The 18,336-nt window shown below is 42.6% G+C and overlaps 1 protein-coding gene across 2 annotated transcripts; it reads right to left on the bottom strand.

Moving 5' to 3' along the window:
• Positions 1–10,413: 10,413 nt before the first annotated feature.
• LOC127779079 (protein ETHYLENE-INSENSITIVE 2) lies at positions 10,414–17,211 on the bottom strand. Of its 2 annotated transcripts, XM_052305769.1 has the most exons (8): positions 17,033–17,211; positions 16,302–16,721; positions 15,670–15,756; positions 15,435–15,548; positions 15,124–15,336; positions 14,084–14,260; positions 11,308–13,965; positions 10,414–11,163 (listed from the first exon to the last, which is right to left on the bottom strand). In XM_052305769.1, exons 2-8 carry the CDS (start codon positions 16,575–16,577, stop codon positions 10,843–10,845), a joined length of 3,846 nt encoding a protein of 1,281 aa, XP_052161729.1. In that variant the 5' UTR covers positions 16,578–16,721; positions 17,033–17,211; the 3' UTR covers positions 10,414–10,842. The 2 variants fall into 2 exon arrangements, with proteins under 2 accessions (XP_052161729.1, XP_052161730.1); XM_052305770.1 differs by lacking the exons at positions 16,302–16,721; positions 17,033–17,211 and adding an exon at positions 16,093–16,272.
• Positions 17,212–18,336: the final 1,125 nt, after the last annotated feature.

The raw sequence follows: 18,336 nt of genomic DNA, 5'->3' as shown, positions 1-18,336 counted from the left end.
TGACGGGCGGGAGGGGCGCGGCGCGGATGTGCACGGCGACAACAGCGACTACGACGGAAGCGGTGACGACGATGACCACGAAGGAAGCGGCGGCGCCGCGCCCTCCCATCCCCTCCTCTCCCCTCTCCCAGATCTGTCCGAGGGGAGGAGGCCGCCGTCGGGAAGGACGGATCCGCCCCGGCGGCGGCGCGGGGCGCACGGCCGCGGGGCCTCGGGCGGTGGAGCGTGAAGCCGACGCCGCCAGGTCACGGGCTGTGGTGCTCGGATTTCTATAGATTTGTGTGGATTTGTGTGCATTTTTGTGGATTTTTGTGGATTGTGAATGGAAAATTTCTGTTGACTGTGTGGATTGTGAATGGAAAATTTTGACTGTGAATGGAAATTTTTTATTATAAATTGTTCGTGTAAATTTATGTGAATTTGTGAATCGAGGAGTGGATTTGGGAATAATTTGAACCGATGTTGACGGAGGCGAACGGAGCGGTGTTGCTTTGTCATTTCTTTTTAACCTGGGCCACTATTTTCGCAGGCGGTTGGTATAACTCAACCGCCAGCGAAAATCGTTTATCGCTGGCGGCCGGTATAACACAACCGCCAGCAAAAATCAATTATCACTGGCGGCCGATAACCGCTAGCGAAGATCTTGATCTTCACTGGCCTTTGCTTTTTGGCGGTACCAAAAACCATCAGCGAAAACCCAAAATGGCCGCAACAAAAGATGGTTTTCGTATTAGTGCCGCTAGATACGAGCAACAACTTCTAGTTTTGACTCTTTTCCCTTCCGCAATCCTTTTCCTTGTAACCGACAGCGACCAGTTTGGTCGATTACGCTGTATAACTAAAACTTTATTTTTTTTCTAATATACTAACATGCAATTTCATGAAAAAAAATATTTCATGGGTCACACGTGCACGTCCTGGCTCCTCTTCGGCCATATCTTGGCTCTGGCCTTAGCACGTGAGCCGCCACGGCATATCCTTGTCGAGCAGTGCATAATAATAATCAGGCTGTACCCATCAAGCCATGGGCTAGGGTGGGCTGACCCCACATGCATGCCCGTTTGATCACAAATACTAATTGTTTTGAGATAATTCATGTCAAACTGTATTTTTTTGTTACTTATATCTTCTATTATATTATTAAAGGAATAGAAAAAGAAGTCTCCACGTTCGCTCTCATGGTCTAGAAATTCTCACATTAATCGGAGAAAAAGAAAAGGCAGAGTCCATATAAAAATACAATTTAGAAATAGTTGAAATTCGGAAATAAAAAATAAGGAATATTAGAAGAGGAGACTAGAGTCCATATAGAAATACAATTAGGAAATAACTGAATTTCGGAATTAAAAATAAGAATATTAGAACTAGAGTATAGAGTACATATAGAAATACAATTAGGAAATAGCTGCAATTCGGAATTAAAAATAAGGAATATTAGAAGTAGAGTATAGAGTCCATATAGAAATACAATTAGGAAATAACTGAAATTCAGAATTAAAAATAAGAAATATTAGAAGTAGAGTATAGTCCATATAGAAATACAATTAGGAAATAATAGAAATTTGGAATTAAAAATAAGGAATATTAGAAGTAGAGTATAGAGTCTATATATAAATACAATTAAGAAACAAAATAGAAATTTGGAATTAAAAAATAAGGAATATTAGAAGTAGAGTATAGAGTCCATAGAGGAATTTAAAACTAACTAAAATTTGGAATAAACATAATAAAATTAAAAGTAGAGTTTAGAGTCCGTATAAAAATACATTTTACAAATAACTAAAATTCGAAATTAAGAAAAACATTTGAAGAAGAGTTTAAAGTCAATATAGGAATACAATTTAGAAGTAACTGAAATTCGAAATTAAAAATTAGTTTAGAGTCCACATAGAAATACAATTAGAAATAATAAAAATTCTGAAATAAAAATAAATAATATTGGAAGAAGAGCATAGAGTCTATATAGAAATACAATTTACAGAAAATTCGGAATTAAAAAAAAGAAATATTAAAAAACGAGTCAATATATATTTACAAATAACTAAAATTTGATATTAAAAATAATTAAAAATACAATTTACAAATAACTAAAATTCGAAATTAAGAAAAACATGGGAAGAAGAGTTTAAATTCAATATAGGAATACAATTTAGAAGTAACTAAAATTCGAAATTAAAAATTAGTTTAGAGTCCACATAGAAATACAATTAGAAATAATAAAAATTCTGAAATAAAAATAAATAATATTGGAAGAAGAGCATAGAGTCTAGATAGAAATACAATTTACAGAAAATTCGGAATTAAAAAAAAGAAATATTAAAAAACGAGTCAATATATATTTACAAATAACTAAAATTTGATATTAAAAATAATTAAAAATACAATTTACAAATAACTAAAATTCGAAATTAAGAAAAACATGGGAAGAAGAGTTTAAATTCAATATAGGAATACAATTTAGAAGTAACTAAAATTCGAAATTAAAAATTAGTTTAGAGTCCACATAGAAATACAATTAGAAATAATAAAAATTCTGAAATAAAAATAAATAATATTGGAAGAAGAGCATAGAGTCTAGATAGAAATACAATTTACAGAAAATTCGGAATTAAAAAAATATTAAAAAACGAGTCAATATATATAATTTACAAATAACTAAAATTTGATATTAAAAATAATTAATAACTAACACGTATATAAAATACAATATGAATATTACATATTAGTAGTTTTGTAAAGTTATTGCAAAATTAAAAATTATGTTGTCATTTTAATATATTTGAATAATATAATGAGAAAACATACTATTGTCAGGGTTATGGATACCACATACCTAATAGTAGTTGACTAAATCTCGGCAGGACCCACCACAAACCATGTCTTATACGGAAACTGACTTCAATTATGGAGGGAGTTCCGGATAAGGAAAGACAACCAAAGTTTTACATGGAAATGACAAGGACTACTCGAATTGTATCAATATTGGTTTCCCTAGTTCTACTTGGACAATGGGACACCTGTGGGTATAAATACAAGCCCCCCTTAGGAGGACAGGGGGACACCCACCATGACAGGATCAACATGGTCACCACGATCGACACAGACGACCACCTCAATCAACAACCACCACAATATACGGAACAACAGAAGCCACAACATACAAGCCAACATATGCCAAGACAAGCCGCCGGATATCGACTTCAGGGATAGGCATGGCTATTCCCCTACGGTGTCTCCGGATACCATCAGGAGAGACGAAAGCGCTATCTCTGATCTCGCCGGACACGGATTCGAGGAGAAAGGCTACCCTGTTGTCGACTACGCGTCAGACCTTCAGACCGACATGTCGACAACAGTTAGATAGGCTACCCTACATATTGTACTGGTCTGATTATGGTGAATAAAAGCAATACCGGCTCCGGCCAACAGGATGTAGGGTTATTACCTGACAACTCAGGGGCCCGAACCTGTATAAAAATCCTTGTCTCCGTCTCTTTCACCTCAGTCTCGCGTATATCCTAGCACCGACGATCCCCATACTATGCAAATACCAGAATTGCGACATCAAACGTCGACAGTGGCGCGCCAGGTAGGGGGATTTTGGTGCTTCAGGATTTCGACGAGATGGGTTTAAAAGATGGATTCTCCAATAGCAAGCTACTCGACGACTTCGGCTGTGGAGATCTAACCCGACCGGAACATGTCTTCCGACAAGATCAGAACCATCATCGTCATCGACAACTTGGTCTATCGAGATCTCCCAAGCCTCAAGCTCCGCGCCGTACCAAAAGATGTCAGATCATATGATGTCGAACGAGTACGCAATAAGGTAATTGGTAGATTGGTTTTTCAAATTGATCTACTAATTTCGTAGATACATCCGGCATGTATCTACAAAGGTACGTAATATTTTATATGCAATTTATCGTACCTATTCAGATGATACAACATTATCATATCAGCAATTTATTGTGTTTACCTAGAGCATGTTTCTTATACAACATCCGTTGTGCGAGTACTTCCGATGATAGAACAACTACGGTCTAACGCTGGGGGTTCACTCCGTTCTCTTATGTATAAATCATGCTTGTTTACGGTTTACATAATGCCCTGATATTTACATCTGCTTATTGTATCCTGATAATACTAGAAGATCCATGCAGTTCTTTGAGTACATACTCAATATTATCTGCTATATATCTTGCCTTCTAGAAAATATTTTTCAGAAACAATTGAGCACTCGAGTAGGTTATGGTCGAGTATACTCCATTATCGAGAACATTCTCGACAAATGCGGAGTTATCGCACCCAACCTACCAACAAAGACCGACGACCTATCTCATAGCACCGGCCATGGCTGGACTACTTGAGAAAAGGTTGTTAACGGATAATTCCTCGCGAACGTCGTCGGCTTGATCACCCGACATGATTACGAACGGACATCCGGATATGCTATAAGTTGGGTACGTGAGTCATGCTGGCCACATGAGATACACTTGCAATAAACCAACTCTAGCACTTCCACTGGTGTTCGAGAGATAATTCTGCTCGCTCACTGGTTCTCGCACCAGTACGTAGCAATCTCTCACACCGCAGCTTCCATTGGTGTTCGAGAGATAATTCTGCTCGCTCACTGGTTACCGCACCAGTACGTAGCAATCTCTCACACCGCAGCTTCCATTGGTGTTCGAGAGATAATTCTGCTCGCTCACTGGTTATCGCACCAGTACGTAGCAATATCTCACACCGCAGCTTCCATTGGTGTTCGAGAGATAATTCTGCTCGCTCACTGGTTATCGCACCAGTACGTAGCAATCTCTCACACCGCAACTTCCATTGGTGTTCGAGAGATAATTCTGCTCGCTCACTGGTTCTCGCACCAGTACGTAGCAATCTCTCACACCGCAACTTTCATTGGTGTTCGAGAGATAATTCTGCTCGCACGCTGGTTCTCGCACCAGTACGTAGCAATCTTTCGCACCTTAACTTCAGATGGTCGAGGTATGACTACAGCATCGTAGCGGTCCTCGCACCATGACTTCAGATGGTTGAGGAACAGCTACGACTGGTCTTCGACCGGCAGCGTAGCGGTCCTTGTACCACGACTCCAAATGATCGAGGGACACCTACTCACCGGTTCTCAACCAGTTGATCGTAGTGATCTCTCGTACATTTGCTTCTAGTGGTCGAGTTACGACTACTGCCTGGTCCTCGACCAGCGATGTAGCGTTTCTCCCACTACTTCCACTTTAAGTGGTCGGGTGACGACTACTGCATGGTCCTCGACCAGCGATATAGCGTTTCTCCCACTACTTCCACTTTAAGTGGTCGAGTTACGACTACTGTCTGGTCCTCGACCAGCGATGTAGCGTTTCTCCCACTATTTCCACTTTAAATGGTCGAGTTACGACTACTGCCTAGTCCTCGACCAGCGATGTAGCGTTTCTCCCACTATTTCCACTTTAAGTGGTCGAGTTACGACTACTGCCTGGTTCTCGACCAGCGATGTAGCGTTTCTTCCACTATTTCCACTTTAAGTGGTCGAGTTACGACTACTGCCTAGTTCTCGACCAGCGGTGTAGCGACTCTCCTACTACCTCTATTTCAACAAAGTTGATAGCAGGTATACAATATCGCCAAGTGTTTTATCCAGAGATCCCTTACCACGACGACACCTAGCGTTGAAACCTATCTTACTGTCCCTTTACGCCGTCTTGACAAGGCCTCCGAGGAACCTAAGGGAACTTCGGCTGGGGACGCCTAGAGCCGATAAGGCCTTGTCGGATCCTGTAGAGACAAAAGACCATGTAAGATCTAGTCGTGTAAGAGTTCTCGCCGTGCGTATTAACCAAGCCGTGTAATCGGAAACTGAGCTTTCCAACTTCACGGCTGGGGGCTAGGATCAGTGTTTGTTCAACCAAGGCAGGTCAAGGGTCCAAGAGCCTTATCCTCCAAGAACGATTCTCCGACGACAAGGCTGGGGGCTAGGGAGAGTGTATGACTCTACAAACTGACTGATCGAAGTCGGTAAGAGAGAAGACGCTCATACACAAAACATTGGTCGGTAAATTTAATTCATTTTCAATTTACCATACATATTATAACATTATCACCCTTTGGGCATTCGCTCGGGAGCTATTTCTATCTAATATTCTTTTCTGAGTATTGATTTCAGGAAAATTCTATTCGACATTCACGAAGACTCTATGTCTCTATGGTTCTACACCAAGATCGACTAAGGCGAGTACGACAAATGTTGACAAGGCTCCGTCGCAGACTCTACGCCTTCTCGATCGCTCGAGAACGGTTGCTGGATCTCGACAAGGAATACGGAATGAAGAGATAGTGTACTAGCCGAGATAGAATTTCTTGACTTCAATCTAAATTCTCGATTACAGCAAGACGGGAGACTTAGTCGTACGCTCTGTACTTCCTTGGTTGACATCAGAGATTGACTTAGACAAACCCTTTTGGTGCCCGCACGAGGCTGATAAAGGAAGTTTAACGTTATCTCTAAACTCACCGAGAACGGTCACGTGAGCACGACAACAGTTACTCCAGGGTCTGCGGTTGAGAATATGAATCCGTTCATTTGCATTGAAGTCGGGGGCTACTGTCAGGGTTATGGATACCACATACCTAATAGTAGTTGACTAAATCTCGGCAGGACCCACCACATACCATGTCTTATACGGAAACTAACTTCAGTTATGGAGGGAGTTCCGGATAAGGAAAGACAACCAGAGTTTTACATGGAAACGACAAGGACTACTCGGATTGTATCCATATTGGTTTCCCTAGTTCTACTTGGACAATGAGACACCTATGGGTATAAATACAAGCCCCCCTAGGAGGACAGGGGGACACCCACCATGACAGGATCAACACAGTCACCACGATCGACACAGACGACCACCTCAATCAACAACCACCACAATATACGGAACAACAGAAGCCACAACATATAAGCCAACATATACCACCTCAATCAACAACCACCACAATATACGGAACAACAGAAGCCACAACATATAAGCCAACATATGCCAAGACAAGCCGCCGGATATCGACTTCAGGGATAGGCATGGCTATTCCCCTACGGTGTCTCCGGATACCTTCAGGAGAGACGAAAGCGCTATCTCTGATCTCGCCGGACACGGATTCGAGGAGGAAGGCTACCCTGTTGTCAACTACGAGTCAGACCTTCAGACCGACATGTCGACAACAGTTAGATAGGCTACCCCACATATTGTACTGGTGTGATTATGGTGAATAAAAGCAATACCAGCTCCGGCCAACAGGATGTAGGGTTATTACCTGACAACTCAGGGGCCCGAACCTGTATAAAAATCCTTGTCTCCGTCTCTTTCACCTCAGTCTCGCGTATATCCTAGCACCGACGATCCCCATACTATGCAAATACCAGAATTGCGACATCAAACGTCGACAGTGGCGCGCCAGGTAGGGAGATTTTGGTGCTTTAGGATTTTGACTTGATGGGTTTAAGAGATGGATTCTCCAATACCATGCTAGTTTTCATTATCGACGCGGATTTCTTGTGCACGTACATTCACTGACGTGCTAGTACCAAGTAATAACAAACTACTCTTGTTTTAAAATATACTCCTAGTACTCGATTAGACACTAGCTATCTAGTACTGTAAATCTAGACTGATTTGATAGTACTATATGATGTTTTTTTCGAGTACAAGGTTTTCTGTATTTTAGAACGATGAGATATAACAAGAAAACATATGGCTACGACCACATCGTCTGCATGCATGTACGTAACCCCCTGCATAAGTGGCCGAATTAGCTCTTGCTGTGGTTGATGGCGCCGCACTTGTTCCTGATCTCCCCCTTGCTCCCCACCGGCATGGGCAGCTTGCTGAGCTTGAGCAGCGAGGCGGCGAAGTCGTGGTCCCAGAGGGCGGCGTTGTCGGCGTACTCGCGGACGTGGCCGCGCGCCTCGTCCTGCGTCAGCAGCTGCCAGTCCGAGTTGAAGTTGTTTTCTGATTTGCTACTACTGCACTATTGAGTTGAGTTGATTCTAAGTAATTGGATTGGATCATTTTGTTATCGCGTGTGCTTGCTTATTTTGTTGCACCTTCCTAGTTATTGCTACTGCACTATTCCTCCGTTAAATGCGTCTAACTTGTTGTTTCTTGTTCAGTCCGCCGCCACCTCCACCCCACCATGGGCTTCCTCCGCACTCGTCCAGCCCCGCTATTTCTCCACAAGAGCTACCAGGGTAAAATTACTGCTCTAATTGCCTTGCCTATCTGCTACCTCTGTCCCCAAATCCAAATATGAGGGATTTTGGCTCTGCATTCGCATTGCCAAAATCCCTTGTATTTCTTTTCGGGGACGGATGAAATCGATTCTGCATTTGCATCCACGGTTCCTAACTGGATGAGAGAGGAGTGACCTGGAGAAGCTACCTGTGATGCTGGAAGTTTTACCCCCTCGTTGAGACTTGAGAAGGATTTATTGTTTTGTGCTGACAAGCAACATTTTGATGCTTTTCTGGTGCAAAAGATTATGATGAGGCGCCTTGAGCAGCGCATTAGGAAACAGGAGAGGGCGGCAGGAAGTATGCATGGATGGCGTATTGCTCATCTGAAGGCAAACCACAGGCTAGATTTGTTAAAATCAGACATGAGGTAAGAATGAAGAATTTTGTGAAAAGAAACATGTTTGTTTAGGTTAGGTTTTGACAAAGTTACTACGTTTTGACAGGGGTGACCAACTCAAGGTGACCGCGCACATGTACAGGGACCTGTTCGTCATATTTGCCGGTGCACTCACGGTGATGAGTTTGGTCGCCGGCGCCATAAACTTCAAGGAAGCGCTGGCTGAGCTGTTCGCCCCTCAGTCTGAGAAGATGCCTGCTGAGGAATCCAAGGAGGCCCCTCCGCCTGAGAAGATGCACCACCCCCGGGAAGCCCTGCAGGTCTTGGGCTCTTGGCTATTATAGATCGATGTGGACCTGATGTGGGAAAAAACCTGTTATGTAACTAAAGGTTAAGACAAGTAAAAAAGAAAACCTAGCTTTCAGATTTACAAGAGAAGATAGAGCAAATTCGAGTAGAGGTGTGTGGGTACAACGAGAGAGAGAGAGAAAAAAAAAAGAGGGTTCTGGTGCGTCGGCAAGGATGCTCACCGCGCAGGAACGAGCTCGGCGGAGGCCGAGGGGATGGAGGCGGCGCAGGGAGCAGCAGGACGCCGTCCGGAACAGCTGCTCGCCGGCGGTGGCGGGGATCGGCTCCACGGCGGGGCGGCGGGCCGTGGGCGATCAAAACGGGTTCGGAACATCCTCTGAACTCGTGGAGCCCACATCCAGTTTTTGATGACGTGTTCACGGTTTTGCTTCCAAATTTCTAAAAATTTACCCAGATGTAATTCGTAGTGTAGTTAAACTATAATGTAATTTTGAACCCTTATTTAAAATTAAATTTGTGTAATGGAGTATTACATTTATCTTTGATGGGTGGCCTAATCTACGAGTTTTTCTTTAAAGAACCGACAGCGGGAGCTCTGCCGAATAAAAGAACCTTGGAAGACTAACCCTATTCTTTTCTCCAATAAAATTGATAAGCTTTTGGATACTCGTGGCACGCTTTTCTAAACTGCTAAACGGTAGTTTCATGTGAAAACTTTCTATATAAAAGTTGTTCTAAAATATCAAATTAATATATTTTTCAAGTTTGTAATGATTAGAATTTAATTAATCACATAATATTATCACCTTGTTTTACGTGAAACACTTAATCTTTATCTTAAAGAAAGATTCAAACACCACCTAAGTTTCTCTCTCCTGATTAGTATTCCCAGAGGTCTCCTTTGCCTTTTGTGCCGTATTTGTTTTGGCTATCTTGTTTTCCCAACATCTAATCGAGAATACTGTGTCGGCCGGGTTGTCAAGTTTCCCGGTACAAATCAAGTCCAAAGGCACAGTTTCTGAACAGGTGATCAGTATCCTCAAAAGCTTCTGAGCAAAGAGAGCATATCCAATTGCATGGCCACAAAGTTTATGGTTTTGTGATAAAATTGTTAGCTATCCTTGCAATTTTGTGAAATGCAAGACTAAACTTGCGGTGAGGCAAATTCAGCAATGGATACTCTGAAGTCTGAACCCCAAAAACATGTTCTTGGGTGAGGTTGCAGTACAGTGCCACTACGCCTGGTGTTTAGAGAAACATTAGGATATAATTAATCCATATCGAGTTAGTATTTCTTTATCTCTATCCATACAAATTATATATATACACCGGTCCCAGAGGCTTAATACAGTAATCCACATATACGGTAGACATCTCCAGCACACGCTATCAAATGCCAACGAGACAAAAAGATCATAAGCTGGAGAAAATGTGAGAGACATGACAGATATTAGATGAACACAAGGCATCTGGAAATCTGGCAAAAGCTTTTTCTCAGTCTTGGCATCCTCTCTGAAGAGAGATTACACAGGGCATTCATTCAGTTTGTCAATGACCCCCAAAAAAAAGGTTAAAATGCAGAGACTAAACTTTACAATGGTGCATCAGCTGACTACATCTGTTGTACATTTTGGTGGTTGTTCTTCTGGCACATGAACAGTTACCATTATACAACACATCACATGCAAAAAAAAAAAAATCAAGAAAGAAACAAAAAAAAACGAAATATGATGGAAGGGACCAGAAGTGTTGGCCAATTCCTCAGGTCCCTGCAAACGTTGTGCAACGAAAAAATCCAGGGCTCAGGGAGGGCAAGCCACCATGGCTGGCTGCCATCCTTGAAGAACAATGGTCAAAGTCCCCCTAAAACGCGACAGGATCACGCTGCCCAGATGCCTTATTATTGTTGTCCCTTGCTCGAGAGCCTCCGCTTGTATCGCTTCAGCACGGAGGCCAGGTTTTCCTTCCCCTTGGGGAAGGCGACATCCCCAGCTGCGGTGCCACTCCTGCCCTTGCGCCCTGAGACTGCGGTCTCCACATCCTTGATCATCTCCAGGACCACAGATGCGGTGGTGAAGGAACCTCGGATTTGCCTTGGAATGGAGTTTGTTGCTACCAGGCTACTGTGGCGCAGGCTGTTGAGCACCCGGATATCTCTGTGAAGGCACGCACATGCGCTGAGAGCACTCCGAGGCTTGGAGAATGCAGGATCCAGGATGCCCTGCATTACATTTGAGCGAAAAAAAATGATTTGACAGAGTTAGTCTTGTACGTTGAAAATGAGCAGTTTCAGGTTTGCAGTCAAGTCTTGGGCACTGAAAAACAACACTCAAATTCAGACTAGTTCAGGACTGAAATAGCTCACCTGAAGACGGTTGAGAACATAGGTATACTTGCCCCAAAGTTCTGGCCTGCTTTCCACCAGAGACAGGTCTAGCACCCGGCGGATGCACCAGACACCGAAGCTGACAACGAGGGAGGCGCGCCAGATGCAGTCGTCTCCGCAGTTAGGCAGTACGCGCATGTACTGGATGTCTGCCTTATCACATGGTGGTTGCTGAGTATCACCAAGCAGCAGTTGGTTGTCACTGGTTCCTTGTTGCAATAGCTTCTCTACCGCAGCAACTTGATCAATCAGATCTTCGTCGCTGCCACCATTTTGCTTGAACAGCCACCCTGATCCTTCTAGCTTCAGGATCTTCGAGATGCAGAATCTAAGAGACTGAAGAAGCTTCGCCTCAGACTCCTTGTAAGAGAAATCATCGTTGGTCATGCCACCCGATCTGCCTGCAGGGTTGAACTCGCTTTTAGTGAGCTCCGCACTCGACACACCAAACAGCTGCTCAAAAGGTTGCTTAGCCCAAAGGGATCTTGCACTTGGGTTTGGGCTTTGTTGCATTGAGAAGATATCCCCTGGGAGCTTAGGTGGAGAGAGCTCATCAAACGCCAAGGGAGCTGCAGGCCTGGCCACCGAGTTTGTATACTGAGATCTTTCCGATGCAAGCCTGCTAAGGTACGACTGGGATCCAATGGTACCACCACCCAACTTTGATTCATTCAACAGAGCACTCCTGCTTGCAGCAATCAGTGCAGATATGTCTGGTGAGCTGTGGTACTTCTTTGAGTAAGCTGATGAACCAGCATTTTCATTCCCGTCAAGAGTGGAAGGGTCATAATAGGATCTTTCTGCCATCATAGTACCTATCCGGGATGTTGCTGCGATCTGTGAAGGAGTAGCTCCCAATGAAGCAAGCAAGTTCTGGTTACGAGCATGCATGACAGAATCAACATAGGTTGGCACAGCCGATGCAGAAGATTTTGGAAGTCGCTGTGGGTCCAATGGCATGCTAGAGTAAGGATTTCGATTAGCATTCATCTGTTTTAGGTATGATGCGAGCTGATACCCATGAATCGTTGCAGGTTGGTAGAATTGGTTGTTGTCTGCGTATGATGGCGTGCTAAAATTTGAATTTAATCTTGCACCTTGATCGAGTAAGCTGTTGCTTGAACTCTGCAGTTGGGTACTTGGTAACTGCATGCCCTGAGACCAGGCTGATGACCCAATGTTATTGCCCATCTGAAGCCCATATGTCAGATCCAAATTTGACATCTCATTCTTAGTAGACATCAGATCCCTTGAACTTCCCAAGAAGGCAGACCCTTGTAAATTGTCTCGTACCATGGGACTCTTCGGGATTTCATTAGCTTGATTGTCTGCTCTTACAGTTGAGCTAGGTGTTCTTACGTCTAGCCCAAGCAAGATGTCAAACCTTTTAGAGCTAGCTTCTTGAGTGAGTTTCCCATGGTAATCAAAGAGATGCCCCCAGAACTCATCAAGTATGGCTGCTAGTTGCCTCCTTGCTGCACGGCCCAAACCAGATAACCTCGAGAGACTCCCGCTGCCATTGCCTGCATCTGAGCCTTTCCCCCTGCTGAAGGTAAGAGATGGTGGGCCATCATCCGATGCACAGGAAAGATTATTGCCTCCAAGTGGCTTGTTGTCAGACTCTAGAATATTTGGAGCCTCCTTATCATTGTCCATCAAAAGAGCTGGTTCTACTTCAATATCCCTTTCGCCTGTGCTCTTGGAGTCCACACTCTCTACTGTACTTTCCTCAGCCACAATAGCATTAGAAATTGGCTCCAGAGGCTCTGGCCAGTCAACAGCAACAACTGATTTTGACTCTTCAGGAATGAATGATGGAGAGTGACAGGATTCAGGAGCGGTAGATGTATGAGCAGTGGAATGTTGAGAATCATGATCAGATTCTATAGCTGTGTCCGAACTATCAATGTAGTCCAGAGCTGATTTCAGACAATCCACAGGCTGAATCCTAGGAGAAGGGACAACATCAGATCTCTGATCTTCCTCATAGGTAACATTGCCCGCACAAGTCTCTTCTCTGTCTTGAGTAGTATTCAAGAGCTCTTTCTGAGAAGGCACAGACCATTCCTGCTGCAATTCAGCTTCACGGCTTCCTGATTTCAGTGGTGTAACAGCCATGTAGAGTGAAAATGCAACAGAGACACAAGCCACCGTGATGAGAACCGTAGATGGAAACACCACAGGGCTTCCAGTATTCCCTTTCAGAGTGTTCAGCCAACCACTGTCACCAAACAGCATTTCTGCCATAAAGATGATATTCGAAAACAGCATGAGGAGAAATGCAAGAAATGTTAATATCTCCAGATGCAAAGACACTCTGTGGGCACCCATTATCAATCTTGATGAGGCAACACGGAAGAGTGGCACGACTGATGATGGAAGGAGCATGGCCTGGATAATCTGGCAGATTATCAGTAATTGGTATATTCCTTCAGCACCTGCAACCTTAGCACAGTACAGAGCAGGAACTATGGCAAAAGCCTTCAGTATCAGATGATGTCCAGAGAGAGGAAGATTAATGCCAAACAAATGCTGCGAAATCACTTGGCTACCAATAGCAGATGTCAACGAGATGATGTGGCTAGAGAAGAGAAGAACCACTAGAAATATAGTTGGAGCCATAGGGTTTACAAATATCTGCAAAATGATAAATGTTAGGTAGTGTATATCACTTTAGGATTGCTACTGAAACAAGATTTCTTCAGCACCAGCTTAGCATATCACAGGGTGAAGTAGTAGGAACTATAGTACTAACCTGGTTCATTAGTTCTACAACATCTTGGAAGGTGAGAAGAAGGGTGTTAGTGGATTCAGCTGCTGCAGAGTTCATTAGAACATGATTCACCAGAAAAATTCCAGTAAAAATAAATAATACTGAAAACAAGTGATCATGAAATAAGGCACCAACGGCAAAGGCAGATCTTTTCTGACCCTGAAAAGAGATTATTTGATTAGCAAACATGGATACAAGCTGAAAAAAAAAGACAACCAAAAGCATAAGACACAAAGGGCAATGAAATGTAGCTGGTTTTGCTGTCAAACTCACTAATGCTATCCATTTTTATACACTTTAGGTAATATATATCATATACTAGCAAACCTAAGGCAAAGACCTCATGAACACTAGACACTTACCATTAGTGAACCAAAATATGTACACGCGAAAGTAAAAAAGAAAACAAATAGAAATAGGCCACAGTTTTAGGGAACAAACATTTACTCAAGGAACATTCTAGATTTGTGCTTGTCAATCAGAAATAGTATTCCACATGTGGCACAATAGCTTATTAAATACTATAGTTTCATTGGCCATAATTATTAGTTAAGCTCCAAACTGGATTAAGTGAGAACAAATTCTTTCACTAACTAACAATGAGCATGCCTAACATAATGCTGCAATTCGCTAGAAGATGTATCTTGGTGTTTTGAAATTAAGTCAATGAACATCACTTCAACTCTGCGCAAACAATTGAAATAGGACAAACCATATCTTTTTCAGTTGGATACAGCGTACCCACAAACCACTGGATCTATTAGAACAAAAACATTCTCCACTAAATCCGATATTAGACTGGTATAACTAGTCTAATATAGTGACCCTTGCTATCAGTTTGGAATTTCTGAACTGTTCGAAACACTAGCAAAGCTAGCAACATGTGTCATTGTGTGGTGTAAATAATTGTGGCATGCCATTGACCATTGTCCACCAAATGCCCAAACCCCCCTCACCCCAAATGCATCAAATCAAATATAATTCTAACTATGTAATGGGCACAAAGAAGCATCATAATTTACCTGAACAACTGATGAATGGATGTAAAAGTTGTGTGCCATTACGTTTGCACCAAGAAGAGCCATCAGAGAATAAGCACTTTCACCACTGAGCTTGGGGAAAATTACATTCGTTGTCAGAGGAATTTGTGGTTGGCTGACCAATAAACCAAGAACGTAGCAAAGAAGCGCAAAGCCTGCAATGCAAGCATTTAATGTCCCCGCCATCTTCTTTCCCTAGAATAGGTATATGAAAGTAATTGACAAATATTAACTCCAAATCAGATTACAATATAGGTTTGAACTTTTCTATATGAGATAATCTTCTTCTTTACCAGGTGTGATATAGCATATGGTAGCAGATTAGGAACAACGGTTGCAAAACATATCCCAGTGATGAGATCATCATATTCAAATAGAAGATTGAATCCAAGTGCTATCCCAAAAATCTGAAATTGCCAGATATTACAATCAGAACAAAGCATGTGCAAAACATGCAGCATTTATGGCTGAAATTTCTCAGGCTCAGATCTCATATTAAATATCGAAAAGAGAAGAGGCTGAAAATACCATCGTCAATTCTGATGTCAACAAGGACAATCCTGCTTGAACACCCAGAAAGATGCATGTTGGCCTGCTGTATTCTTGGTGGCAGATCTTTGTTCCATGTGGAAAACACAAAAATGTCAGCAACCTCGAAAGAATTTCACGAACAAAACGAATAACATAGAAGGATCAAAGCACACTGTTTTACAGGGAAAGTTGGTTTTTCCCCCTCCGCAAAATGGCCAGCTAGAAAGGGAACTTGAGATGAGCAAAAGTTCCTTTTCCACCATTTCCGAAAACAAAACACCTCCTTTCTTTGTTTACTATCACAACATATACACCATAAGGGCACCAAAAAAAAAAGAATAGGATTCTTTTGCACAAGTATAGTTCCAAGTGAACCATCATTTTCTTTATCAACAGGAATTCACATACGAGATTTAGGACCTTCATTATGAAGCTGCTTTTCCTACTCATCAGAATTCGCTCAGAGGCTCAATTCAGTATCAAAAACTCATCATCATTTCTACCATTTGCGAAACGACAAACCGATGTCGATCAATTGACTGACGATGATGAGGATGATGATGAATCATTCACCACTACAAAATCAGACAAAACAAAAACAACATCAGGTGAGAAGCATCTCGAAATACCTCGGCGAGGCTCCTCCCGGTGACCGTGCCAATGCAAGCCGCGAGATACTGGCACAGGATGGCCATGAAGTTGAAGAGGAGGGCCAGCAGCACGAGGTCAAGGCCGAACCGTGACCCTGCCTCCACCGCGGCCACCCATTTCCCGAGGTCAATGTACCCAATCGAGATCAGCAGCGCCGGCCCGAGCGCGTGGAACAGATGTGGCGCGCCGCCGCCGGTGACTCCGCCGCCGCCGCTCGCCGGAGACTCCGAGCTACGTAGCTGCTGCCCATCCATGGCGCCGCAAAAAAAAAAAAAAGATTTTCTTTTCCTCCTCTCCTAACCCAGCTTAGTCACCGAGCAAGAAGACGAACTGTGTACAGAATCTGATCTCTTCTGCTGAATTCCTTGCCGATGAACTCCACCACCAATCATGGAAATCTGCAGATTAATTATGGATATTAGAGAGAGAGAGAAAAAAAAGATTTGGATTAGAGCAAAGTGAAAAACTCAACGAGCAAGAACAAAAAAAAAATCAATCCAAGAAAGTGAAGCTCATCACCAGCAACCTCAAGAGAGAAAAAAAAAAACCCCAATCGAACTCGAGATGGATCTGATCTTCTCCAAGACTACGCCATCGCGGCGAGGCTAAGAACAGCAGAGAGGAGCCAAGAACAAGTAGAAATTGCGGGAGGAAATTGGGGGAAACCAGGGAGGGAATCGCGTGGGGTGAAGTAATGCAAGAATCGTACCTCCTCCTGTTCTTGGGCAGCTAATCCCCGGGGTTAATTAGCGGAAAATCGCAGCTTTTTGCCTCCCCTTTTTCCCTGGGTCCTCCTTATCTACGGGGAGAAGGAGGAGGCGGAGGAGGAGGAGAAGAAGCTAGCAGAGAGCAGCAGAGGCTTTTCTTTCACAGCTTTCAGCTCTCTCTTTCTCTCTCCTCTCCCTAGCTCTTTTTCTTCACTATTTTTTTTATTTTTTTTGTTTTCTTAAAAAAAAATTCTGATCTTTTTGTTTATATTATTTGGAAGATTCTGTGCTTACTGTGTAGTGTTGTTCCCCATGTTCAGCAGTGGATGGACTTGGTCCATGCACCAGTCAGTGATAGTCCTACATGCTAATACTACTCCCTTTGTTTAATGTTAGCATGTTTTCTGAATTGTCAAACCTTATATTTTATATAAAAAGTTTCTACTTACAAGTTTTGTTAATATTAAATATTTTTTTAAAAAAATACTTTATAATAGTAAGTACTCCCCTTAAGTAATTATGCATTAATGGTTATCTTCATTACCCTATTAGAATGAGCTGAGTTCGTTCGACTGAAAAGAAGGAAGCCTAAATGAGAAGTCCCTCTTGGGAATAATGTGACTTTACTTTTATGGCTTCTCAGTCACCAACAATGGATGTAACTAGTACTAATACAACTATCACTTAACAGTGTCTAATTAAGTCAAAGACATGGAAGACTTTCAGCAATTGAAGTATGGTAATGAACTTGCTACGATGTGTGGTGTGGTGTGATGGTGCTCTCCAATAATTCAAAAGGCACTGTTATTAGAAATAAGCAAGGTTGCATTGCAAAGCAACAAGATTATAACATTATCACTTTTTATTGGCACTTTGCCCATGTTGTGCTTTCACTGTTGGAGAGGACTTGAAAGTGTCAACGTGGCCAATCCTTTTAATTTGCAAGCTAGCTTTGAGGTTGACAGTAGTAATGCTGTTTGGCATAGGCTACTTTTCGCATTCCCACGTTTTGGATATGCATTTTTTCTTTATTTTGGGAAGGCATGAGATGAAAGTTTGTATTGTTGTTGTATGAAATTGAATGAAGGATCTTTTTTTTTCGTGACATTGTTTGGGGATTTAATGAGTTTGTTGAATATTTTGATCTGAATCTGAAAGTTTATGAGTAAAGTCCATCACCGGTCCCTAAACTTGTACCGCTGTGTCATCCCGGTCCCTAAACTCGCAAATCAACCGTTCAGATCCTCAAACTTGTTCGACTATGTTATCCCGGTCTCTAAACTTGCAGATCACTCGTTTAGGTCCT

Source organism: Oryza glaberrima, chromosome 7, assembly GCF_000147395.1.
Source record: "Oryza glaberrima chromosome 7, OglaRS2, whole genome shotgun sequence".
Taxonomy (NCBI): Eukaryota; Viridiplantae; Streptophyta; class Magnoliopsida; order Poales; family Poaceae; genus Oryza; species Oryza glaberrima.
This window is presented reverse-complemented; position numbering and strand designations above follow the sequence as displayed.

Bases quoted from the DNA above. Each gene is read 5' to 3' on its own strand.
- LOC127779079 (XM_052305769.1), bottom strand. From the start codon at position 16,577: ATGGATGGGCAGCAGCTACGTAGCTCGGAGTCTCCGGCGAGCGGCGGC. The intron at 13,966-14,083 runs GTTAGTACTATA...ATCATTTTGCAG, and splicing joins TTGTAGAACTAATGAACCAG to ATATTTGTAAACCCTATGGC. The intron at 11,164-11,307 runs GTGAGCTATTTC...AATGTAATGCAG, and splicing joins ATGTTCTCAACCGTCTTCAG to GGCATCCTGGATCCTGCATT.